This window comes from Tenrec ecaudatus, chromosome 18 (genome assembly GCF_050624435.1).
Source record: "Tenrec ecaudatus isolate mTenEca1 chromosome 18, mTenEca1.hap1, whole genome shotgun sequence".
NCBI classification, from domain to species: Eukaryota; Metazoa; Chordata; class Mammalia; order Afrosoricida; family Tenrecidae; genus Tenrec; species Tenrec ecaudatus.
This window is the reverse complement of record NC_134547.1, coordinates 10,380,626-10,407,505: the sequence shown is the minus strand read 5'-3', so window position 1 is coordinate 10,407,505 and position 26,880 is coordinate 10,380,626. Positions and strand designations below refer to the sequence as shown.

General features: G+C 44.9%; 1 protein-coding gene across 4 annotated transcripts in view; it reads left to right on the top strand.

Annotated features, from left to right (window-relative positions):
* The first annotated feature begins 6,867 nt into the window (after positions 1 to 6,867).
* Positions 6,868 to 26,880, top strand: part of LOC142432718 (zinc finger protein 343-like) — a 37,745-nt gene continuing 17,732 nt past the window's right edge. Inside the window, exons 1-5 of one of the 4 annotated variants that reach the window (XM_075537959.1) lie at positions 6,868 to 7,025; positions 12,864 to 13,125; positions 13,311 to 13,366; positions 15,178 to 15,304; positions 22,003 to 25,965. In XM_075537959.1, coding sequence (XP_075394074.1) covers positions 13,092 to 13,125; positions 13,311 to 13,366; positions 15,178 to 15,304; positions 22,003 to 22,124 — 339 coding nt within the window. In that variant the 5' untranslated portion in view covers positions 6,868 to 7,025; positions 12,864 to 13,091 and the 3' untranslated portion in view covers positions 22,125 to 25,965. Of the gene's footprint in view, positions 7,026 to 12,863; positions 13,126 to 13,310; positions 13,367 to 15,177; positions 15,305 to 18,594; positions 25,966 to 26,880 lie in introns of those variants that run through there. The other 3 variants (XM_075537958.1, XM_075537957.1, XM_075537960.1) reach the window with 3 other exon arrangements.

Sequence of the window (26,880 nt, the reverse complement as noted above, 5' to 3'; positions counted from 1 at the left end):
ACTATATCCCTTTGGGGGTGTGCAAGCCTATAGGTTATACAGCAAGGAGAGGGGGTGGTCTAGGGACATACATGCAATAGGAAGAGCAGGTACTGGGAGTACACATGTGACAAGATGGGCGGATCCTAGAGTCAGGATGGCAGCTTAACTTTGACCTGTTCTCTGGATTTCCATTGGAACCATTATCAGTAGGGTGTAAACCCCACCTACAGGAACCAAATTGATGACTGCAGGCCTGTCCATTGTCCTTAACAGCAGGGAGCAGGGCCTACTGTAGTCTGGTGACTGACTATCTTCAGGGAGGATGTCTGTAGGCATCTGACCTCCCCCCACACTTGCTGCATTAAACAGTGATGACAGAAGACCTGAGGAGCTGTGTGATGACATGAAGAACATCACACATGAAGAACATCACACATGAAGAACATCACACAAGTCCATTAATGCAACAGGAAGAAAAGAAGAGATCAAGATGGATGTCAGAAGAGACTCGCTTCTGCTCTTAATCCTATAGCCGCTGAAACAAATGGAAGAAACTGTAAAAAGTCAAAGATCTGAGCAGAAACTTTCAAGGGGCAACTGGAACAGACAAAATATTGCAGTGAAATGTGCAAAGGCCTAGAATTACAAACCCCCAAAGGAAGAACACATGCAGCACATCTGAAGGTGAGAGAGACTCACATTGCAATATGGAAAGATTCTATGGACAAAATGCTAAACCATAGAGAGAGTATCAAAAGATGAGGAAGAGAAAAACATGGTCAGTGTAACTGAAAGTAGTGGACATCCAACCATCTCAAGAGGTAGCACATGACCAAGAACCAATGGCATAACGAATGTACAAATGTGCTTTATACAATTGATGTATGTATGGATTGTGATGAGTTGTATGAGTCCCCAATAAAATGATTTTTTTAAAACGAACCAATGGTACAAAAGGGAGAAGTTCAAGGTGCACTCAAAACATAAGTCAAGCAAAAACAAAACAAAACAAAAACATCCCTTAAAAGAAGGCTCCGTGAATTTCGGGAATATCAATTGAAGTTCCAAGAAGCTGATAAAGCACTGGAAGCACTCTTTTGTCTGTCCAAAAAACTGTGGAAGACAGGTACCTGGCCAAGTAATTGGAAGAGATTCATAGTTATAAAAAGAATCCACAAACTATACCATTGATAGTACATGCAAGCAAAATTTTACTAACAACCCTTCTATAAGCGTTGTAGCCAGTGCTCACTTCGGCAGCACATATACTAAGCATTGTAGCCATACAGTGACAAAGATCTGCCAGAAATTCAGGCCGGTTCAGAAGGGAATATAAAACATGAATGTGGATGTCCTGTGAACCATGATAGAAAGCAGAGAATACCAGAAAGATGTTTCCTTGTGTTTTATTACTATCCAAAGGCATTTGTCTGTGCGGACCATAACCAACTATGGATGGCCTTGAGAAGTGTGGAGATACTAGAACATTTCATTGTGCTCATAGGGAACCTGTTTATAGATCAGGAAACAATGATAGTAACCAAACAAGGGAATAGTGCATGTTTTAAAATCAGCTAAGGTGTGAACCTGGTTTGTATCCTCACACTGTACTTAATGTGTATGCTTAAGAAATAAGAAGAGAATCTGGATTATATGAAAAAGAATACAGCATCAGACTTGGAGAAAGGTTTATTAACAAGCGGTCATACAGAGGACAAACCTTGATAAAATGTGGAGGCCTTTGAGTACTTGCTGATGAAGAACAAGGATTGTACCCTGCAGAATGGATTACAACTCAATGTAGAGGAACAAAATTCCCCAAAACAGAACCAATATATAAGATCACAATAAACAGAGAAAAGATTGAGGTTATCAAGGTATTTCCCTGTCAGAATAAACCAGCCTTTGACAACCGCAGGGTCTGTAAGCGCAACTGTATGGTTATTATTTATAAAGATCACAGTAAAGTCATAGAAGATAGGAGAATAAAACAAAATAGAGGAGTCAGACACAGCTCATGGTAGCATGCTCACCTTCGGGTTGGCCATGACCTCAGCAGCCTGGTCTGTGCAGAGGGAGGGAGGAGGAAATATATTCCTAACCAAGGCTTATATATACTTAGGAGGGGTACAAGGCCCCCTGATCACAGGTAACCACATATGTAACAGGAAAGGGCTGTCCATGTCAGGCATAAGCATGTCAGGAAGGGGAAGAGCTAGGGGTGTACACGCAATAGGAAGGAGAGGGACTGGGATACACCTGTGACAAGATGGGCGGAACTTAGATTCAAGATGTCAGCCTACCTTTGGTCATCCTTGAATTGGCTCAACCTTGTCTCTGGGCCCTCCTTCAGGGGAACAATCTTCTCTCCGTATCAGCAGGGAGTGGGTCCCACCTACTGTGAGACAAACAATAGTGTCTGATTGCTCTAGCTGGCTGAAGCCCTCAGAGAGATACCGTTTAAGCAGCTGACCTCCCAATGCACTACCAAGCAGGTCCTAGGCTGGGCATACAATATGGGAAACAACCTGGGGACAAACCTTTTTGTATCCCACATTTCCCCTTGTTTGGAATCACAATCCATTTTTTTTATGGAAGCAGCAGACAGGAAAACAATCAAAATATTACATTTGCCAAAAATTCCACACAAGAACTCTATAAAAAGTCGGTAAGCCAGGATGTCACATTGAAGGCTGTGCTGCATCTTGCCCAAACATTGTTTTGCCAGTCATCATCACATACATGTGCATGTTGGATATAAAATAAGGAAGATGACTGAAGAATTGATACATTTGATTCATTGTGCCGGGCGAAGACTATTAAATTACAACAGACAGCCAAAAGAGCAACCTGCCTGTTCTTAGTATCTTACATTTGTCCATGCAGCTTCCCTGTTTTTAGAAGCATTGTTTTTGTCACGGCACTGAATAACCTTCAGATGTTTTTCACGTTCTGTGCGCAGTAGTCCCACAATTCCTTTACATAGAGCAGTCCTGGTGGCTATGTATCCTCAGCTTCCTTAGTAGCTTGCACCAACGAATCTAGTCACTAAGTCCTTGGATCAGTGAGGCAAGCGATGTCATGCTCAACTGGAGCCAGTGAAGGTTGTCCTTATTGTTCTGGGAGCTCCTGTCCCTCCAGGCCCCTGGCAGACTTCTGGCTGTGAGTACAACCTCCACACAAAGATACTGCCTTTCTAGCACGCAGGAGCTTCCGCCAGGAGTCCTGTTCACCAGAAGTCATGGTAGACTAAGGAAATTGGACACACAAGGGCGCCACTCCTTTCGATTTCAGAGGCTTGACCTGTGGGGTGTTCCGGGTGGAAAGTGTAATGCTAACTCTGGGAACGGATTCCCCTTGAGATGTATTCTCTAGCCATTCTTAGCAGTATTCGTGGGTAGTGTGCAGGAGAGGGAGTGGGCCTTCTTGTCTGATGGAAGGAAAGAAGCTTGCCTTGTTGCCATCGTAGCTCACACACTCCCTCAATAATTTTATGACTGTGGATGCAGCCTTACCAGCCACAACAACAACAGTCTGCTCTATAGCACACAACGAATTCTGTGCCGAGCGCTGCAAATACCTGAGGAGCATTGGACTGACATGAAGTGACCCTCAGAGACCTCTCGCCGATGGGTTTACACCGACAGCTGCTCGAAGCCATGGGATGCTCCGAGATAGATCAAATATTATCAGATGTGAGTTCACGGCAGGGCTCTTTCTGGATTCATTTGCTGACAGTGTCCAGGTGGAGCAGCTGCTGGCAGGTGGAGTGCATGCTGGGGGTCCCAATGGACCCTCAGAGGGCTGCCTTGATTGAAGAGCAGACAGGTGGGGCCTTTTTCTTGATGCAGGTAGGTGTGGTGGTGAAGGAAAGAAACGATTTTACTTGAGCTGCTTGGACTTGTCAGTAACCCCCTTTGGGGGGTCGAATGGGAATCGACATCAACTGCCCATCTGACTTCAGTGAGACGAAAGTCACACATGCCTTCACTACACAATGTTACCAATGTGGATGGTTACCACCCTGCCATGGCAGTCTGTACTTATTTCTCTCTTTGAGACATTTCCAGGGAGGGTTATACAGAAATCAGATGTTACTCAAGATACTGGGACTCATCAGGAAGTACTAGGCTCCTATTCAGGATCAGAAAGAACTGTTGAATCATGAGAACTTATTCTCAGCAGTGCCAAAGGTGCTTCTCCGGGAAATTTGGCAAATAACCTACGTGACTAAATGTTACCAATACCTCTAACTGTCCTTGTAAGTCCCTAGAGGCAGGCCACCTTACTCCACTTCAGCCCAAAGGTGCTCAATGCCAGCTCCATCCATGGGCTAACCAGACTTCAGAGGCCCTCACACCTCCAGTAAGGAACGTGCCAGAAGACACTCAACTTTCCCCGTGAGTGGGTCACCAGAATGTCTGCCATCCAAGTGCTGCTGTTTCTCTGCCACCCCTCCTAGTCATCTCTCCCTTGTTGCTTATTGTCTCAGCAAAGTGTTTTAGGTTCTTGTCACCTGAGTTGGGAAGCTTCTCAACACATTGATGATGGGTCCATTGACATGTTCCATTCCTCACTCTTCCTCTTGGTGGCCCGGATATCCAACCTTCCTGTTCCTGAGATGACTTAATTTAAGCCTAGTGGGTTGGGAAACTGGCCAATCGGGAGGATGACATTCAATAGAAGAACCCTATGACATAATACACTGTGTCAGTCTGGAAATCTTGGGCTTTATAAACAGCCCTGGTGTTTCAGTGGGAGAGCGTTGGGATGCCAGTCCCAGGGTCAGAAGTTGGAACCCACCAGCTGCACCTTGGCTTTCTGTTTCTATCTATGCTTTTTCTGTGTCTGTTTCTATGGCATTTTTGGAAACCCAACGGGGCAGCTGTGTTCTTAGAGTCTATATGATATAACCAGATATGACATGCTGGTTCTCCCCCCTTTTACTGATTAGTTGCTAAAATATAACTCTGTATAACCAGTAAGAAAATCAGTAGCCACGAAGGCCGTGAGCCCCTTCTTTCATGACAGTGAACTCCTAGAATTGGCCAACTGTTCTAGGATACATGCCTGCCTGTCCCCCCATGTCCTCCGCAAAAAGCCTCTCCAACTCTTGGAGACAACCTAGTGTAACCCAGAAAATCTGGGGATGCTGCAGTGCTCATTGTGTAAGGGGTTGACGAACACTGAGAATCCTCCTCTTTCCTCACTGGGAGAAGCCTACACACACTCCTAGTAGAGCATGGGAGTACATGAAGGAGTGCTTGATGCCTTTGAGTCAGCTGGGTCACTGCTCCCATCCTCACCATGGTTGTTTGAGCCCAATGTTGTAGGCATTGTACCAACCCATCCCTTGGAGATTCTTCCTCTTTCTCTCTCCCCTCATGGAATCCCAAATAAATGTGGTGTTTGTTTGGGCGGGGTTTGAACTAGGCAGCCCTGTTTGGACTACGCTGAAGCAGATCAGGGCCCTGCAGGTGCTTCCCTGCACACCCCAAAGGTCAGCAGCCAACCAGCCAGATAAGATAACGTTCAGATAAGATAACCAGTGAAAGCAGATGCTTTTTCAAAGAAAACCACAAGGAGTCACACGCAATTCTTGGAGTTTCTAGACCCCATATGCTAACTCCCATAATCACCATACATTCCTCGGCACCCCTTTAAAAACCCGTGCCCCCAGCTGCTTAGCACCACTTCCCAGACCTGTAATCCTAGATCACTGAACCTGGTCCGGAGTTCCCCCCAACCCCTAATAAAGCTATTTCTGTTTCTGCTCTCCCTTGTCCTGTCAATTATGTCTGTCTGTCTCCCTGTACCTAAGTTTCACCTTACAGCATTATAGCAATTTTCTGTGGAGGGAATGAAGGCGTGGCCTCTGTGATAGAATGATTAGCCTGGTGGCGGGAGGGTGGGGTGGAAAGAACCCATTACAAGACTCTACATATAACTTCCTCTCTGGGGGATGGACAACAGAAAAGTGGGTAAATGGAGATGCCGGACAGTGTAAAATAAGACAAAATAATAATTTATAAATTATCAAGTGTTCATGGAAGAGGGGGAGCGGGGAGGGAGGGGAAAAGGAGGAGCTGATCCCAAGGGCTCAAGTAGAAAGCAAATGTTTTGAGGATGATGAGGGCAACACATGTCCAAATGTGCTTGACACAATGGATGGATAGATTGTGATAAGAGCCCACAATAAAATGATTTAAAAAAAAAAGAATGATGGAGAGCAAATGCTTTGAGAGTGATTAGGGCAAAGAATGTACGGATGTGCTTTATACAAGTGATGTAAGTATATGTATGGATTGTGATAAGAGTTGTATGAGCCCCTAATAAAATGTAAAAAAAGAAAAAAAAGAAAATGATTAGGGCAAAGAATGTACAGATGTGCTTTATACAATAGATGTATGTATATGTATGGATTGTGATAAGAGTTGTATGAGCCCCTAATAAAATGTTTTTAAAAAATAAGAAAGATTAGCCTGAGACTCAGGAACTGCCAAAGTTCTGGACCCTGAAAAGGGGGTGTGCTCTGCTTTTAAACGCCGGGACCCTGGAGCAAGGATGCGGCGTGAGTCGTGCGCAGCGCTGGCAAGTCACGTGATGCCCGTGGGAACCTAGGCGCCGGCGGGAAGCTGGAACGGAGGCCGGTTCCCACGGTGAGCCCCCTAAGCGGAGGGGACGGCGGGCGCCTGCGGGGTCTCTCAGCCCGAGCGGCGCACGCAGCAATGTCTACTTTTCCTTCACAGCGTAAACCCAAGACTTCAGCTCACCTTACCGCGCAGAGACCGGACCCGCCACTTCCGGCGTCCGACTGGCTCTGCCCTTCCCATTGGGCGACCGGGAGCGGCTGGGCGGGTCCCGGCTTGGAGGACCGGAAGCGGAAGTCTCCGCGGGAAGCGCTGACCTCCCGTGCCCGCCGGGTGTCGCAGCCGAGGCGCACGCTCCGAGCCGAAATTCTCCTCAGCAGCTGCGGGGCTCCGAGGAGTGAATGTCCGGATCCAGAAACCCGTTTTGGGGAGCGCCGACGTGCGCCAGGCCTGGTGGGGCTGCAGGGAATGAAGGAAGGCGGGAACCTCCTGAAAAGTTTGGGGTCGGGGTCACGTGTAACGGGAAGCGTGGGACTCCGGGCGGGAGTGGGGGCGGGGATCGGGCTGAACCCAGCCTTGAGTCCTGGCGGTGCCACGTGCGGCGATCGGCCACCCCCGCGTTTGCAATGTTGCCCGAGTGCCCGGGGAGTGGGCAGATGTCTTCCGAAGGGCGGACGCTCAGGGAGCGCGTTCTCGCTGGGAGGGCAGGTGAGGGGGTTGAACAGAGAGACCGGCGAGTCACGATGGCGCTAAGCCAGGGCTTCTCCACTTTCCTCGCGCCGCGACCCTTTCGGACAGTTCCTCGGATGTGGTGGTGACTCCACCCCCCAACCATAAAATGATTGTCGTTGCTACTTCATCACTGTCATTTTGCTACTGTGATGACTCAGGCGATCCCTGTGAAAGGGTGGTTGGACCCCCCCCCAAGGGGTCGCGACCCAGGGGTTGAGAACCGCTGTTGTAAGGCATTTACTAAAGGGGAAACGCCTGCAGGTGAGGCGGCCCGCAGACGACCCTGCCTCCCTGATGCTCTACCACGGAGACAATCCATACATAGTCAAGAGAGTCTCAGCACCGAAGTACTAATGAAAGTCTTTTGAGAGCTGTTATCTCAGTCGTGTTTCCTGGGCCAGATGTCTGCTGAGGGCATTTTATGGAGTCTGGGGTTTTGCTGGAGGGAGCAAGCGTCAGCCAGCTGTCGGTTCATCATATGTTGGAGTTGTAGCGTCATTGGGGGGGGGGGGTGTCAAACTTCCCAAGAACTGGAATGTAACAACCCCTCCTTGGAGGTAAAATGTCTTTGAAACGTAGTTAAGTTTGGGGAAACATTCTTCTGGGGATTGGGGTGGTATTTTTGTATGCACAATGAATCCTGAGACGTTATGGGACTGACAGACCCGTGGATGTCCTCCTGTTCTCTGTGAACTGTGCCTTTTGTCTCCTAATGGAGACTGTTTATCAACACAAACGCATTGAGCATTATCTGGAGCCTGGTACAGAGTTTAGAGTGTAAAATTTGCCTGCTTTTCATGGACTTTTGGAAGCAGTTTGTGTGGCTGTAGACCCTGTAGTCTAACGGGATTAAGGAGGTAAAACTAAGACCATAGTAATAGGGCAAGGAAATATTTTAAAGACTAGAGGATTGTTATGTGTTTCAACAGTGCTTACTGCACCCCGTCCATGTGGCCTTTGTGAGAGTACTTGTCCAATTCTTGCAGGTGGGTTTGGGTCTCCCTTTTGCCTATGCTCCTTAATGTCAATTTGGTTGCTTGTTTTTGAACCTCTGATACCTATTCCTGTAGACATCTCATGATCACACAGGCCAATGTGCTTCTTCCATGTGGACTTTGTTGCTTCCCAGCTACATGACCACTTGTTTAATTTCAAGCCTTTAAGACCCCAGATGAGATAGATACCTTTTGATAGCTGGGCAGCATCAATTTTCTTCACCACATTTGCTGATGCACCCACTTGGTCTTCAGTGATTGGAGAAAGTGTGTATTACACATTGCCACATTATTAGAACAGACCATTCTTGTACTGAGGGAAGAGTAAAGTAGAGGCCCAAAGTCCAACTACTACTTTGTTGTATTTATATATGTTATATATATTTATATGTATAAATGTGTTTATATATGTATATACATTATACAAACACACACATAGGCAAATACACCTCTCTATATGTACATATCTATACCAATATAATTTTTACTTTTTCTTTTATTTTTTTAACACCATTTTATTGGGAGCTCGTATAACTCTTTTTAAAAAATCATTTTATTAGGGCCTCATATAACTCCTATCACAATCCATACATACATAAATTGTGTCAAGCACATTTGTGCATTTATTGCCATTATTCTCAAAATGTTTGCTTTCTACTTGAGCCCTTAGTATCACCTCCTCGTTTTTAATTTTTACTTTCTTGTTCTTTCCTCTATTTCTTTCTCTTTCCTCCTGCTCTACTATCATGTTTACCCATCGTTCACCTCTCAGTAATTCCTCTTGGATACATTTTTATTAATCAAACATGGCCAGCAACACTACCCCCTCACCATCACTTGAAGTCCCTTACCATTCCCCTGTCACTGTTGGCTCATTGCTCCCCTCCCCCTTCTCTCCCATGCCCTCCACACACCCCCCAATCTTTGGTCCTGATTCCTTGCCCGGCAGATTGTTTATCCTGCTTGTGTTCTAGACACCAAAAGAGAAAGAAGAAACAAAAACAACAAAAAAGGAGCCCATGGGAAGAGTTCCATGCCTAATTCTTGTCCTGACCTCGCATATATGAGTGTCCTCTGTTAAGTAGCAAGCAGGCTCGAATGAAATCCAGTGGTCGGTACCCCTTTTCTTTCGGGGATCCATCTCCCAGGACACGCTTACCCAATAGCACATGGACCCTTTTAGTCCTCAGTGTTCCTGTCTGGTGGGGTGCGCCTTCTGCAAGTTCTCTAGCGTTACTGTGCGTGTTGTTTACTCCCCCCAAAGGTAAGGATTTCTTCATCTACTGTGTGGTTCCTGAGTAACATTAATCTTTACAGCCATTACTTCCTTAGTAAACTATATGCAACTTGGATGTGTTTAACCAGGATCAGGGCCTAATGTAGCCCTGTGGCAAAAGATAAAATCCCAGATTTCTGGGTAGGGGGTGCTTTGTTGGATTTTATGGGTCCTGGAGGGAATTCAGGTCTGCTTTGCCTATCAAGGTATCTTTGGCTTGTTTAGTAGCTGTGTTTAGTAGCTGATTGTAACCCCAAAAGGAGACTGTGTGGCTCCATGATTTAGTTCTCAGCTGGTCCCGGCAAGTCCGTGGTTCCAAAAGGCTTGCCACTCCAAAGGATAGAGATGGGGTGGGCTTCCATAAGAATATATGGCTTTGGAAACCCTATTGGCCCTTTGTATTGCTTCCAACAGCATTGCTGTGAGTCTGAATAGACTCAGAGTCATAAATAGGTCCAGCCGTCCCCACTGTCCCCCCACCCTAGGTGCTAGTGGAGCAGAAACAAGATGGGGCGCCTTGATATCTCGAGATCATCTGGGCTTGGTGTGTTGGGTGGGGTGGAAGTGGGCATGATGTTGAGTTGCAATCCCTGAGGGACTGTCAGGATTGTATCAGATGTGGATTTTGTGGAGGAGTCTTTTGGGGTCAGTGTGTAAAGTGCTTGACTGCTAACCAAAATGTTCACCTTGGAACCTGTAAGAGACAGTGTCACACTGCCCGAGAGGGTGACGGTGAGTCTCAATTGCTGTAGCCTTTTTCATCTGGAATATGATGAGGCTTATTGTAGGGTTAAGTCAGATCAGTGGAATTACCTGGCTTTAGATGAAGGCCCGCTGAAGGAAGTGATCTTGACACAGTGTGCACTGTGCCTGCTTTCCGTGTATATGGTTCTCTTTATGGCCATTCAAGGCCTATTAGTTACAATTATTCTGAGGGAAAGACATAGAAAGGTACTTACCTAAAGATGAATCTAAAGTTCCAAAGCCTTGTCTAGGGTCAGTGTGAGTTGGAATCTACTTAATGGCTTTGACCTTCCCTGTGTTGAGGGTGACGTGAATGGAAGCAAGTTGCTTCTGGGAAATCACGTCCATATCTCAGTTTCCCTCTGTAGAGGGCTTTGCCTGTGCGGACTCAATGGTGTTAGTCAGGGCACCAGTTCCTCCTGGCTCTTCCTTGTCTACAGACATTTTGTTCTCTGGTACTACCTTGACCAAAGAGGTGACTGCATTCTGTTGGGCTCAGAATCCATTAGTGATAAGAGCAGGATCTGTTTTCTTCCTTCCCCATTGTCTCCCTGCCAAGGAAAAAGTTAAATGCTTCAAATTATTACAGTGGAGACTTACTATAAGTGGGAAGAGTTACAGGACCAGAGTGTATAATCTAATGAGCTCTAGTCATACATTCCTTTCCTGCATATGGGTCCTCCACAAGTAATGAGTTTCCTGTTGTTGCTTTCCCCTAACTATTCTGACATGCAATAACAAAATGCAAACCCAGGTAGTGCATGGAGACTACCCACTCATTTCTGAGATCAGGAAGAGGGATAATGTTCTGTGCTCTTTCAAAGGAATTTACTGGGAGGAAATGATTGCATAGAGATCAGTTTGCTACTTCTCATAGTGCTGGAAGAGAGGGACAGATGGGGCCTTCTGATGATATGTTTTATGTATTTTTACTGATGTTGTGTGATTTCAGTTGTTAGCAAAAGGAATAGGTTCTTCTTAGTTCTCAGTAATCTTATGATGTGTCTTGAAACAAGGGAGAAAAGCAAGGTAGTAAGAGTAAGGTAGTCAGTTGAACCTTTTTAGCTTGTAATGATACTAGTCATATTCATTGTAGCATTGGGTACATAACTTTCATTTAGTGAGAAGGCCATGCATCTGAATTCCCATGTACACTTTGTGGGGCGGCTTCAAGCACGTCATTGATTCAAGTTACACCCAAGATTATTGATCAAGTTGGTTTACTAACAGGTCTGTAAGGATTAAGAAGATATTAATACTCCTAGAAATTTTAGCAGTTTTAGTGGTGAGATACCTTCTCCACCCTGGAAAAATATTTTTCATGCATCTCTTGGTGGCACGCTCAATAAGCATCGGGCTTTTAACCACAAGGTGTACTGTTCATACCCAGCCTCTGTTCTGTAGCTGAGAGATGAGGCTGTGTGCTCCGATGATGGTTGATAGTGACAGAAGCTCCAAAGACCAGTTGTGTTCGGTCTTAAGAGGTTGCTGTGAGTCAGAATTGACTTGAGTCCAGTGACTGGGTGTCTTCATTAGGCAGAAATGTGGACTGCCCAGGCAGTGCACACAATTAGGCTCAACTACTACTGTTTGGAAGGTGGGTAGTTCAAATCCACACGGAGGAGGCTTGGAAGGTAAGCCTGGCCTTCAGGTACTGAGAGATCACAGACTTGAGACCTCAGAGCTCTTAGAATTGACTCCAGGGGAGTTGACGCCAGCAACAAGGTGGACTGAAATGATGTTATTTGTAGTACATCTGAGGTGATTCTAAAGGTGGCATTGCCTTCTAAAACTACCTCCTATACCAGGACTGTGACAGGATTATGTGACATACACAAGGTGACACTAGCTTACCTTTCTAGAAGTCATGGTCACTAGGCGTGGCACACTTTAAATCACCACCTCTCTCCAAATACTGGGATTTGGGGAGTTGAACACAAGTGGAGCTTTGGGCATAGGGAGACAGAGGCTTATTTCTTCATGACTTGACTCATCAGTTGGGCACTTCAAAGACTATTTCAGCAAAGGAATTGAGCTGTATTCTGTGAGCTCTGGCTTAGGTAGCAGAAACTGATCTGTGATATGAAAATAGCATCTTAAGGTGTAGGGACCTACAAGCACAGTACAGTTTGGCTGCTAAGGAGAGAAAGAAAAAAAAGCATGTCAGGGACCAGATTTGAAAGTTTCTAGATTGAAAATGAATCGAGGTGAAAACCCCAGAGCCACTGCCTGACCTCATTCTTTGTGAGGGATGGGTCTGAGAGGACAGGGTTCCAGAAAAGGCCTGAGTGTAGAGCAGCGGTTCTCAACCTTCCTAATGCCATGGCCCTTTAATACAGTTCCTCATGTGGTGGTGACTCCCCCAACCATAGATGATTTTCATTGCTATTTCATCACTGTAATTTTGCTGCTGTTAAGAATCAGGCGACCCCTGTGAAAGGGTCGTTTGACCCCCCCCCAAAAGGGGTCACAACTCACAGGTTGAGAACCATTGGGTAGAACATACAACTGCATCCTTCTTCTCCCCCACCCCACCCCCTTTAGGTCATGGATGCTTGGAAAATAAAGGGCTTTTATACTAAGGTGTTAAGAAGTCACCCAGGCAACATAATTCCATCTGGAAAGGAAATCAATTCCCAGTGGTCCTGTCAAGCAGTTTAAAGTAGTCACCTGGCTTCATCTAAGCCGTCACATTACTTAGTCCATTCTGTCCCGTAAGAGCCGACCTTTGAGAAGATTTTATCTTGGAAGACAAGTGACCGTGTGGAAACCATGAAGAAACGGAGGCAGAGACGGAAGGGGAAAGGTGAGCGTGGTGGAGGGTCTGCAGAGGGAGTCGGGGGATCAAAGTCCATGTTGAGGGTGAATGTATAGGTGGCCACCGCTGAGTAAGTCCATTGACTGCTTCTAAGTAGCCCAAGCCAGGGAAGCCCCTGTGGGCTTTGTGGGTGGTGTCCATTCTCATAGCTTCTGGTTTGGGGTTCTTTTTAGGTTTGTCTTTTAAGTCTGCTGACCGGCTCCTAGAAGAGAAGAAGCCCCACACCCCGGTGAGTTGGAACTACCTCTGTCTGTCGTTAAGATGAGGATGTCTGCTTCTGAGACATGGACAGACTCGAAGCCACTCTGAGTCCAAATGGACTGTGCAGCCATGGTTCATCCGGAGCGTGGTTCCTGTTGTCATTTCTATCGATTAAGTTTTCTGTGTCGGGGGGATTGCCAAAAGGAAGCATTGCCAGTCTGCTCAGACTGTGCTCTAGCAGCACACACCACACGTACCGTCCAGCCGCGGTGATGTGCCTGTCTGTAAATGCCCTTCATGTGCAATATTTCTGCTGTTGTGTGTAATGTGGTTTCTATTGTATGGGTTGCCCCTCTGCATGATGATTGGAATTTTGAGGATTTTTATTAAGAAAAATCATTAACATTCATAAAGCGAGTGAATCTACAGATCCCACTGAGTCTCCTGAACTCTTTAGCATTACTCTTCACAGGCTCCTCTGTTTACTCCCATATTTCTGGGAATTCAACTTTGAATTCTCACCATTTCTTAATGCCTAGCACAGGTCCCAATTCTAGGGTACTTTCCATACTTTTGAGCTGATCCTATCTGCTCCCATACTTGAAGCTCTCCATTATGATTCCTGAAATGCACTTTTTACAAGTTCCCTAATGCTAGGGGGGGAACCTTGGTGTTGCTTAGGGTTGTAATTGCATTGCTAAGCACAAGGTCAGCAGTTTGAATTCACCAGGGGTTGTGAAGGAGACATCTGAGGTATCATAGTCCAATAAGAATGTACAGTCTTGGAAGCCTACAGGTGCTGTTATACCCAGCTCTGTTGGATCCCTGTGAGTCCCAGTCTATTTGATGGCAATGAATTTTAATTATTTAATGTAAGATTCATTGAAAAATTAATTCTTGTGACCCCCCCAGGATATGGCTTGTGCATCGCTGGTGCTCCCCATAGATTTTGTCTCAAGGCCATGGTTCCAGCCATGGTCAGCAGAATTGCTACAGAGCAGGGGTGTCAAACTGGTGACCCAAGGCCGCACATGGCCCCAGAGGTAATTTTTTTGTGGACCGCAATGCTCTGAAATAAAATGAAAATGTGAAAAAAATTGTTAAGAAGAAAATAGCACTTAGGGGAGATCGAGGTAATACCATACACACAATTCCATCGTTAACCCTTTAACTACTGAAGACGAGTATACATGTAGCCCAGTGCCTTTCCTGGGGGCCTGTGGACGTGTAAAAACGAGCTGACTCGGTTCCGGCGGCTTTTGGAAGCGATATGTCTGCCACTCTCAGTGTCACGTAATGTAAACAGATCCCAATAGCGAAAAGGTTAACACTAGCACTCTGGGTTGTGCTGTTATGAATCATACCTAGCCGCAGCACGAGTTAACATCACGTTTGTCAGCTGTCCAACATTTTGTGTTTTTTTATTAGTTACTTTGTTATATTTTCTGGTCACAACATAGGAAGTAAGTGAAAACTAGTAGGAGGAAAGTGCTGGCAAGTTTTGGGTGAAAAAGAGTAATTTTAGTTTTATAAATACATTAAATAAGATAAATTTAACTAAAAGCAATTATATAGTGCTTTAATTATCCTATCCATATTCCTGAATCCGCACTTCAAAATACAAATTTAACAAAATTTGTCAATGTGATGTGGCCCACGTGAATCTTGCCTGTTGCACCAAATGGCCCACGTTTTAATTGAGTTTGACACCCCTGCTCTAGAGAAATGTTTCTGAAAAGCTTAGATAACCATCTCTAGATCCTCATGCTCCAAATCTATGATTAAACTCCTTTCACTGGGGAAGCTGATGTGGATTCCGTGTTCATTGATTCCTTTTAGGAACCTGTTACACTGGAGGACGTCACCATCGTCTTCACAAAGACAGAATGGAGGAGACTGAGCTCTGAGCAGAAGGATCTGTACAAGGAGGTGATGCTGGAGATTTACGGGAGTCTGCTCTCATTGGGTGAGGATGTGAAGCTCTTCATTCCCTTCCTTAAATCCATAGCTGTTTATTCATCATCTACTATATGCGACTGTAACTCAGGAAAGGTTGAAGGTTTGATACCCCAAGTTGCTATATGTGGATTGTGGGAATGTTCTACCCTAAAGATTTATAGCCACAGAATCCCTATGGGACATTCTACAGGATAGTTTTATAAGACTGCTATGAGCACAATCTATTTTTATTTGTTATAAGTTTATGATGAAAAGGTTTCTAAAAATAGTTATCAGGTTACAGTGCAAGTTAGTAATGCCCAACTATAGCTGTTCAGTTAGTGTTAGGGTAGCCAGCCCCTAACAAATCATCATGAGTCTGGTAGGCTCAATTGTACATCTCTAATATATAAAGATTATAGTAAAGTCATAGAGAATAAGATAGGAGAGTAGAATAAAGGAGTCAGACACATTTCATGGAAGCATGCGCGCCTCAGCCCTTCTTAGTGGTCCACATGGGAATGTGGGAGAAGGAGTGGACAGGAGAAAGGGGGTAGAGGGAATAAGTGGGGAAGGAGGAGCAGAGGAGGGGGGCCAGGGCCAGAGAGGAGAGCATCTTTATTGTTCTGAGGCTGTTTGTTGGTAGCCATTAGTCATGCATGTTCAGGAGTTACATACGTCACAAGGTGGGTGGTACCCACAGGAAAGTCCCTGAGCTCACATGTGAGGAAACCTAATACCTGCATTGGGGGAAGGCATGTGGAGGATGGGTGCCTCCTTAGGAGGAGATAATGGGGAATGTTTGACTCTACAGCACTGGTTCTCAACCTTTTCCTCATGTTGTGGTAACCCCCAACCATAAAATTATTTTCATTGCTACTTCATCACTGTCTTTTTGCTACTGTTATGAATCTGGTCACGCCTGTGAAAGGGTCCTTTGATTCCCCCCAAAGGGGTCGCGACCCACAAGTTGAGAACCATTGCTCTACAGGGCAACAGAATGAACCATGTGCTCACTTTACGGCAGCATAACTGTTAGGGAAGAATCTGTGGGAATGACATTTGTTTCCCACAGGTTAGGATATTTTACAAAGTTCTTTCAGTCTGCTAATACATGTACAAAGCATATGCCATTCCGCTGCATGTCTCAAACTCAAGGAGCTCCACTCAGGATTTTTTGCTCAACAAATCCAATTCCCCTTTCCCACTTAAAGGCATGGCCTTATGCCCCAAGTTCCTGGGCTTTCCTTGCTCTGTAGGCTGAGAAGTCCACCACTGTCTTTCATGTAGAGACTCCTGGTTGTGTTGCTGTTGATGCTCCTCTTCCTCCCCTCTGCTGTCACCGCTGTCTTCTGGTACACGGAGGTTCGCTTGACAGGACGAACTCTTCTCCTGTATTACTGGTAGTAAGATTCCCCCCATGCAGCTTCTGAGAGCTCATCTTCTGTGCAGCAGGGAAGCAGTGATCATAAATCCTGTTAACCAGCCCTTCCCACTGAATCCTCTGAGCATCTCCCCCACCCTCTCTTACTTAGAGCCTTTCTTTTCTGTTTTCTGGCTAATTAATCTAGATGCGTCATCTTTAAGTTACTTTAGTGTTACTTTAGTCTTCCACGTACTCAATTTTATTTCTGTGTCCTTCATGGTGCGATCTATTTCTGAAATCATCTTCTATTTTTATTTGCGGTTTTCATGTGATTTCCATTTTTCATTTGTCAATTTGTTTTCCCTAAATTCTTCTAAAGTGGTTTTTCCATGTCTCATCTCTTTGTTTCATTAATCATTCCATAGCTGTTTCCTCAGTCTTTTTTATAAAACTGTTGGGCGTCCAACACCATCCTTCTGATTTCCTTATCAGGTTGTTCCATGCGCACTCTTCCTCAGAACGTTTGCTGGCTGCATGTAGATGACGTGTGTAAATTGCTCTGTCGTGTTGCTTCCTGTGAACTGGCATGGTCCTGTGTTTCAGAGGTGTTGCGGTGGTGGCCTCTGTATGTAATGGAAGGCTGTGTGTTGGTGTCGATCTAGGTCCACCTTTCCTCTCTCCTGGTGGATGTGGTAGAGGTGAGCTTGTGCGCAGTTCTGGGTTCTGGCAGCTGAGTTGAGTGTGGACTTGACTGCTGTTGGCCGTGTCTTTGAGGGTCATCTGGAACTTGAGGCTTAGGGCTCCAACCCAGCTGGGGGACCTGCAGGAGAGTCAAGGTGGCTGAGCGGTTGGTTGTTTGGTCCTTTCCTCAGAAGCTCGGGGTTCCAGAATTCCGTCTGATCTCCCGTGTTTCACCGAAATGGGCTGTTTAGCGTTTTTGCCTCATGTGCTGGCACAAGTGTACGACCTGTTTGATGGCAACAAGTGAGTCTGGTTTTTCGTTGTCAGGGCCTCCTGGGAGATGCCAACGGTTGCACTACACGGTGGGGTGTAGGGTGGTGAGTCAAAGCTCCCACCAGTGGCAGCACTGAAAACCTTGGGGCAGTGTTTTGTTCAGGAATAGAGCCCATTCAGCCCTGGGGGTCAAGTCATAGGAACTAACGCAACAGAAAAGCATTGGGAGAGAAGTTCAATTCTGTTGGCCTTGAGTTCGATTTGAGTGGATGCCAAATCATTTGGCATTGTGAGCATTGTTGATGCTTGTTTCTTTTATGTACCAGATAACTTTGTAGACACTGAGCACAGGTAAGTGAAAGTCAGTGCTAACACAGACTGTTCCCACTTGGCTTTGCTTCAAGTACAAAGTACAAACACTAAGCCCTATGTATGAGAGGACTTCAGAGAGTATTTGAATTTAACAGATAAGATATATAAATATAATTTCTTGACCTAAGCTCTCCCTTATGTATGTTAGAAGGAAATTCCGTCAAATCCTGCACCACTGATGCTCAGTCAAACTAAATCTAAATCAGCAGGAGCATTGTCTTGGTAGAGCAGTATTCTCCAGTTAAGCATCATAGGCAGTTTTCTGTTAAAGCTTTCCCGTTCTCAAAAGCAGATGTTGACATTTTTTGTACCTAATGGAGAAAACCGGGAAAGTGCCTTGAGAATCTGACACACGGCGCTTAGGGATGCGGTCAAGTGAATTCTGACCCTTTACGGCACACATATACAGACGAGGCTCTCTCCAAGGAGTGTTTTAAGCTGTGTCCTATTGATATCAGGTGACTAGGCCTGGTTTCAGAACCAGGAACCTTACAGCTAGTCATTTTCCCATTATCTATGTGTTCTACCCAGGAACTCCCGCAATCAGGCTGTGTGTCATGCGGGAAGGCTGATGGTCCAGGCAGGCTGACGCATGGCTGTTCTAATGAAAAGCTTTCTCTTTCCAGCAGAAACAAAGCAAGCAAACTCCTCCTGTTCCTCCTTCCTTTTACATATCCCTTGTGAGCAAGTCCTCAGTCAACATCTGCTTCAAGTGTCCCAAGGCTTGTGTGGTGAACATCACTTCCATCCCCAGAGGGGTTCCAGCCCAGGGCCTCAGAAACCCCCAGAGCCGCAGGATTCTGAACAGAGCTGCTGGAATGCAAACGCTGAGAGTCAGGAGAGAGACATCGCCCCTAAACGATTGTGTTTGAGGACAGCGGGCAGAGAGACTTCCATGGTTTCCTCCAGTCCAACCCAGGAGCAGTCAGCATTCCCTAGAGAAGGCCACACAGTGGTAGGTCGGCAGCCCAATTCACCCTCAAGAGTTTCGTCTATGCGAAAAAATGGGGTCTTAAAGGAATTGGAAACGTCAAGGTTTGGATCAGTCACCCTTAGAGAGAACGGACCAGACCGTGACCATAAGGCGAATACCAACAGAGGACAGAGTTACGTTCTACAGGAGAAGCCTCATGTGTGCCAGGAGTGTGGGCAAGCCTTTCGTTGGCAGTCAAGACTCACTAGACACCAGGAAACACACAATGGGAGAAAACCACATGTGTGCCAGGAGTGTGGGCGAGCCTTTAAGTGGAAATGCGGTCTCAAGACTCACCAGAGAAGACACTCTGGGGAAAAACCACATGTGTGCAAGGAGTGCGGACGAGCCTTTCTTTGGCCGTCAGATCTCATTCTTCACCAGAAAAGACACACGGGGGAAAAGCAACATGTGTGCCCAGAGTGTGGGCGAGGCTTTGTTTTGAAGTCGCAACTTACCTTGCACCAGAAAAGGCATTCTGGAGACAAGCCACATGTGTGCGAGGAGTGTGGTCGTGCTTTTTGGTTAAAGTCACAGCTTAGCATGCACCACAAAACACACACTGGTGAAAATCCACACGTGTGCAAGGAGTGCGGGCGAGCCTTTGTTTTGAAGTCGTACCTTAGCATGCACCAGAAAGGACACTATAGAGAAAAGCCACATGTGTGCAAGGAGTGCGGGCGAGCCTTTCTTTGGCACTCAGCGCTCATTCACCACCAGAAAAGACACACTGGGGAAAAGCAACATGTGTGCCCGGAGTGTGGGCAAGCCTTTAAGTGGAAATCGGGTCTCAAGACTCACCAGAAAAGACACGCTGGAGAAAAGCCACACGTGTGCAAAGAGTGTGGGCGGGCCTTTGTTTTTAAGTCCGAGCTGATCATGCACCAGAAAACACACACTGGGGAAAATCGACTTGTGTGCAAGGAGTGTGGGAAAACCTTTCTTTGGAAATCAAATCTCAGTCAACACCAGAAAAGACACACTGGAGAAAAGACACACGTGTGCCAGGAGTGTGGGCGGGCCTTTGTTTCTAAGTCCCAGCTCACCACACACCAGAAAAGACACTCTAGGGAAAAACCACATGTATGCCAGGAGTGTGGACGAGGCTTTCTTTGGCGATCAGATCTCATTTACCACCAGAAAAGACACACGGGGGAGAAGCAGCACGTGTGCCAGCAGTGTGGGCGAGCCTTTCGGTGGAAATCAAGTCTCAGGACTCACCAGAAGAGACACTCTGGGGAAAAGCCGCACGTGTGCAAGCAGTGTGGGCAAGGCTTTCTTTTCAAGTCGCTGCTTGTCATCCACCAGAAAAGGCACTCTGGGGGAAAGCCGCATGTGTGCAGGTAGCGTCGGCAAGGCTGGATTTGGAAGTCACAGTTCATCACAAATCAAAAAAGACACTTCAAAAAAGTCATTGTGTGTGAGTGGAGTGTGGGTGAGCATGGAGGCAGATGTGAAAACTTTGTGACCACCAGAGAGGATCCACTTTGGGGACAAACCACATGTGGTAACAGAAGGCATCATTTATCAGGGGTCCTTAAACTTTTTAAACGGGGGGCCAGTTTACTGTCCCTCAGACCTGTTGAAGGGCCAGACTATAGTTTTAATAAAAACTATGAACAAATTACTATGCACACTATCACTTCTCGGCCTTTTGGCTAAGATCGAGTATAGTACTATGCACATTGCACGTATCTTATTTTGAAGTAAAAAAAGCGGGGCAAAAACACCCAGCGGGCTGGATAAATGCCCTCGGAGGGCCGCATGTGGCCAACAGGCTGCGGTTTGAGGACCCCTGACTTCTATTATTAGCAAGCTACCTCGTTTGTGGCCCACAGACATCTTTTGTATCGTTCCAGCGGGGCATTTGGTTGAAGTCACCAAGACTGGCTCAAAGAATCCTAGAAAGTCATTCCGTATCCTATGCCATTCAGAATGCACAAAGATCAAAGGCATCTGGAACTGCCGTTCTATCAGAAACTTGAAACGTAAATATCTTCTTGAATTAAAATATATTCAAGTCGATTCATGGTCAAATATTTTGTTTTATACCTCAAATTTGTTCTCTATATTTGTTTAAAACTGTTTTGTATGTGTTTTGAATTGTATCTTTTTTATTTTAATCATTTTATTGGGGACTCGTACAACTTTTATCACAATCCATACAATACATCCATTATGTGAAGCACATTTGTACATTTGTTGCCATCATTGAATTGTATCTTTTGTGAAAGAGTCAATTGAGAATCAGTCATACAAATTATGTGAAAGTTGTTACCACCACAGCGTGAATGTACTAGCCTATTAAAATTAATAATCCACCCCCCCCTTGGGGAAGAATACACACCAAAAAATTTCTGGAACATAATTAAAAAATATTAGGAGCCGTGTTTCTCAATATTTTGGGTTTATGGCAGGAAAAAAGAGGCTACTGAATACTCAATCTAAGTGGAACACAGGGGAATAAGAAGTTTATTGTTTGAAGGGAGCTAAGAGACCATCTGAGAAAACAGGTGGTTTAATAATGTTCCACATATTTTATCACTCAGTATTTCTCCTGACATTCGTAAGCACCTTATGGCACTTACATAAACTGTCAACTTGAGTGAAGGGGTGGAGTCTAGCATGTCAATCAGGCCATAGCCATTGAGGCCTCTGTGTGGGTGTGGCCTGAGGATTCTGAGAGCTCCTGTCTTCCTCCCTGGTGGAGGGTCACACGCTCTCACTGCTCACATTCTGTTGACAAGCCTCATGAAGCCACCCTGTTTCCCCAAAAATAAGTATCTTAATTTTTTGCTCCTAAAGATGCGCCAGGTCTTATTTTCAGGGGTTGTCTTATTTTTCCGTGAAGAAGAGTATGGTACACATTTATTGTTTTATTAAAAGAGACCTTGCACTTCCTGTCTGCTCCGGCTGCACTGCAACCAACAGTGAGCTACACAGCGGAGCCCACCGCTACTGTCCAGAGTCCAGAGTTACAGTAGCTTTGGGTATCTTATTTTAGGGGGGAATGCCTTCTATTTCAGCAAGAGGCAAAACTGTAAGTAGGTCTTATTTTCAGGGTATGCTGATGGCAGCCAGAGGCCTGGATCTGGAGGAACCATATGGAGACCTGCACCAACGCTGAGATGCTACCAGGAGACTTTTCACCCACTGGCCTGTGATCTTCCTGCTTTGATATGACATGTGCTGCGTGCATCTGTAGAAGAATTTATGCACTAGTATCAGACATATGGGCTAATATCAAACTTAAGGACTTGATCTGGACAGGACCAGGATGTTTTCTTAATATTCTATTATTCTTGGATATAAAACTCTCTCCTACACATGATTGTCTCTGGTTTTCTCTGGTCAACCCAGACTAACACATGGTATGTTATGAGTTGGGTACTAGAGAAACAACATGAAGATGGAGAATGGATGCTTGTTTGACCTCTGCTTCATGGTAGTTCTTTAGCTAGAGGTCAGATATGCCCATGCAGTTTACTGGAAAGAATATGGGAAGTTAACATTTTTATTTTGTTTGGTTGTCTTTGGTTACTCCTGTTTGAAATGACGAAATGAATGTGGTTAATGTATATTTTGAACTCATGGGGCGAAATCACACCATGCTGCTTAGTGACAATAGCTGACAGAGGCTCTGGCTCGATGTAGTCAGAGGCCTAAGGCCATATTTTATATCAATGGAATTGTTTAGATAGGGATTAAAATAAGGTAAATAAGGATTGAACTTAACTGTAAGATTTGAATTTAGGATCTGGCTGTACTAGGCTTATGTGGTTTTCTTTTGACTTGTTACTGATATAATGACTGAGAAATGATTATTGGAGAGTATAGAGAGTCAAAGTTCACTGTTTCGGCCACCAATTTGGATCTTTAAATAGGTGTAGGACACACCTGCAAAGAAGGTTCTGAAAAGCTAAGCCCCACCCGGCATCTTGAGTGCTCAGGACATTTTAAGGCGAGGCTTGTCTAAGGGATTGTTGACAGATTGAAGAAAAAATAATGGAGCTCTTCGGTTTCTTTGAATTTTGAACTAGTGGTTTGTGCCAGAAGCTGGAAAATGTTTTGAGCCACGAAGAAACTTTCCTCTCTAGGACTGAATGTTAAAGGAAGCCTACGGGCAGCCTGAAATGCTTGCCAAGTGACCACCTGGAAATGGGAGAAAGGCAACAAGAGAGACGGGTTGAGTCTGGCCACTGACCGTGGACCTGGTTGACAGGGACTAGGCTAATATCGAACTGATGCACTTGATCTGGACTGGGGAGGGTGTTTTCTTAATATATAACTATTCTTGGATATCCAACTCTCATAAGTGTCTATGGATTTGGTTCTCTAGTCAACCCAGACTAACACACCTAGAATATACATATGAGTGACATGTTTTAAATACCTTGGAGTTGCTTTCGACTCATAACCACCTTATGAGCAATGGATGCAAACACCGCCCAGTCTTACCACATTCTCACAGTTATTCTTAAATTTGAACCCATTGTAACTTCTGTGTCAATGAATGTTATCATGGGTCAAACTAACTTTAGGTGGCCCTGCTTTATGCCATACGTGATATCCTCCACACACTAGTATTTCCTGATAACCCTGTTGAAAGTGCATGAAATGAATTCTGGCATCTCTTGCCTCTATTGAGGATTCTGGTTGTACATCTTCCAAGTCATATTCCAGTAAACCTAGGCTGAACATTCTCTCCCATGGTCCTTTCAATTAATAGCCCACAAAAAGCCATACTTTTCCTATACATAAGAAGATTTTAAAAATCCATTCAGTAACGATCTTTTCCTGTGCTTTCCCCTTATTCCTACATTAAGCATGAAAGCTAAAGGGGTCAAAGCTTAAGTAGGCTTTATGTAGGAATTAATATTTTTAGGAGTTAATATTTCACACTTTGGCCTATTGGAACAGTTGAAGCATACAATGATAAAATGAAAAACTTCGTTCCAAGTGGTTTATCCTTCATTGTGGTTCATGGACATTTCAGTGAATGTCATCGTGCAAGCAATTTACAGAAACTCAAGCTAGCCTTGGAAGAGCATGTAGAACAGGGCAAACATTGCTGGTGATGTGTGCTATAATTTGGTACCGGGTCCTTGTGGACCTTTACTTCTAGAGGCTCTAAGGCTGATAGGTCCATTGACAACTTCAACTAGTATTGTGAAATCATTTTCTCCTTTTAATTGGTCAGTATTTGCTTTCTAAGTGTGTGCTGTATTGTTGAAGGCATATATATTTATGATGGTTCCATTTACTTGGTAATATGACCCCTTATCAATAAGTAATATGTCTCTTTCTAACGGGTTTTGTATTAAAGCCTCCTTTGCACACCAGCTGTCTTCTGGTTGATATATGTGCTAGTATTGTATCCATTTAATGTTTAAACAAGCAGATGTACTTCTCGAAGCCCTCCGTTGTCTATCCAAAGAAATTTGGGGACAGGTATCTGGCCAACTGGCTAGAAGAGATCCATATTTGGGGGAGGAATGCACAAACTATGGAACAATATCATTGATAACACATGCAAGGAAAATTATGCCAGCTACAAGAAAATTAAGCCTCTACAAGAGTTTTGGCTCTATGGTGACAGATTTGACGGAAATGCAGTCTGGGTTGAGAACAATAAACTGTTGATGAACTATGACAGCAGAGGATACCAGAGTGATTCCTCCTTGTGTTGTATTTATTATGCACAGGCAGTTGACTGTGTGGGTCATAAATTGTGGATAATCTTCAGAAGAAAGGAGATACTTGAACCCTTAGTCATCCTGAAGAACCCGAACGTGGATCAAGAGAAATTTGTAGGAACCAAACAAGGGAATGAGAGGAGGTGTGCACCTGGGCTGTACCTCTCACCATGCTTAACATGTATGCTAAGGGAATAGCAGAGAGTCTGGATTATAGGAAAAACAGCAGAACTGGAGAGAAGCTATAACAAGCTGTGATATGCAGGGGATAAAACCTTGCTTACTGAAAGTGTAGAGAAGTTTACTTGTTGATGAAGAATAAGGATTGAAGGCCTCAGGTATAGGTTAAACCTCAATGTAAAGAAAACAAAGTTCCTGAAAACTGGACCAGTACGTAAGATCATGATAAAAAATGATTGAGGTTATCAATACATTTGATGAATTGTGCTAGTGAAGACTATTCAAATTACCGCGGTCTCCCAAAAGAACAACCTGCCTATTCTTAGCTTTTTATATTTGCCCATCAAATTTTCTTTTTTAAGCATCATTGTTTGTATTGTGGCATAGAATAGCCTAGTGCCCTTCACCTTCTGTAACCCAGCCCTTGGAACAGTGAGGCAAGTGAGGTCATGATCAGTTGTGTCCAGTGAAGGTTAGAAGCTCCTGTCTTCCAGTCCCCTGGCAGATTTATGACTGAGTACACATTTCACTCAAGATACCACCTGCCTAGCACACAGGAGCTTCAGCCAGGAGTCTTATTGAGTAGAAGTGGTAGTAGACTAATCAATTTGACACCCAAGGGGATCTGCCCTGTCGATTTCCGTCTTGTGGGATGTTTAAAGTGGAAGGTGTAATGCTAATTGTGGGAATTGATTCCACTTTATTCTCTTAGTATTCTTAGTGGGTAGTGGCAAGGCAGGGCCTATCATTCTCTGATGAAAGGGATTTTATCTTACTGCCAATGCGTTTATGACTACAGATGTTGGATTATGCACAAAAATCTGCTTCATAGTACATAGCAACCTCTGTGTTGACCTCTGCAAGTACCTGAAGTGCGCTAGAGTGATGTGAACTGACCCTCAGGAGTTTCTATCAGTTTACAGTTAGAGGAGCTTGAAGCAATAGGATGCACAGGGAGATGGAAAGAATATTGATCATCAGAAGTGAGTTCACTAAGAAGTCTGTCTGGAATAATATGCTACAGCCTTCATGCTGACAGTGCCCAGTTGGAGTTGTTTTTGGCATGCTCCAAGTACACCCTTGGGAGAGCTGCCTTGGTTGAAGAAGGGAAATGTGGGACCTTTTTCTTGGTGCAGAGTGTGGGTGTGGTGGTGAAAGAAGGAAACGTTTAAAGAATAATAAAATTAAATTTTTAAAAACGGAAACTGCTTTGAGCTGCTTGGACTTGACAAATAAGTTTTGTGGGTATAGAGTAGGAATCCATAAGAACAGCCCGTATGACTTCCATGATACGGAAATCACACGTGCCTGCCTTCTGCGATATTTTTATCACTGTGAACACTTAGCATCCCTGCCATGGCAGACTGTTTTCTCTATTTGGGACATTCCTTGGGAAATAAAGTATTCACTATACTGAGATTCATCAGGAAGTACTAGGTTACTAATCAGGATCAGAAATAATTCTTTAATGAAGAGAACCTATTCTCAGCCATGCCAAAGATGCCCTACTCTGCAATTTGACTGGCTTTCATAACTACATGTTACGAATGTCTTAGCTGTGTTTGTAAGTCTCTGGAGATACTCCAGCCCAACGGGCTCCATCAGTGAGCACGCCAGTCTCCAGAGGCCCTCACACCTCCAGCAACTATCTTCTCAGAAAACACTCAAGCGTTCCCAGTCAGTGGGTCACCAGAACACCTGCCCATTCAAGTGCTTTTGTTTCCCTACCACCCCTCCTAGTCATCTCTCCACTCTATTATTTTCTCAGTAAAGTGTTCTAGGTCCCTGTCTCCTGAGTCAAGAAGTTTCTTAATACAGTGATCATGGGCCAATTGGCATGTTCCACTCCTTACCCTTCTTGGTGGCCCTGATACCCAATCTTCCTGTTCCTGAGATGACTCAGCTAGTGGGTTGGAAAATTGGCCAACCAATGAGGAGGTTGGCATTAAATAGAAGAACCCTATGGCTTAATACACTGCATCACTCTGGATTGTTAGGCTTTATGTGCAGCCCTAGTGTTTCAGGTAGCTTTGGGATGCCTGTTCCAGGGTGGGAAACTGGTG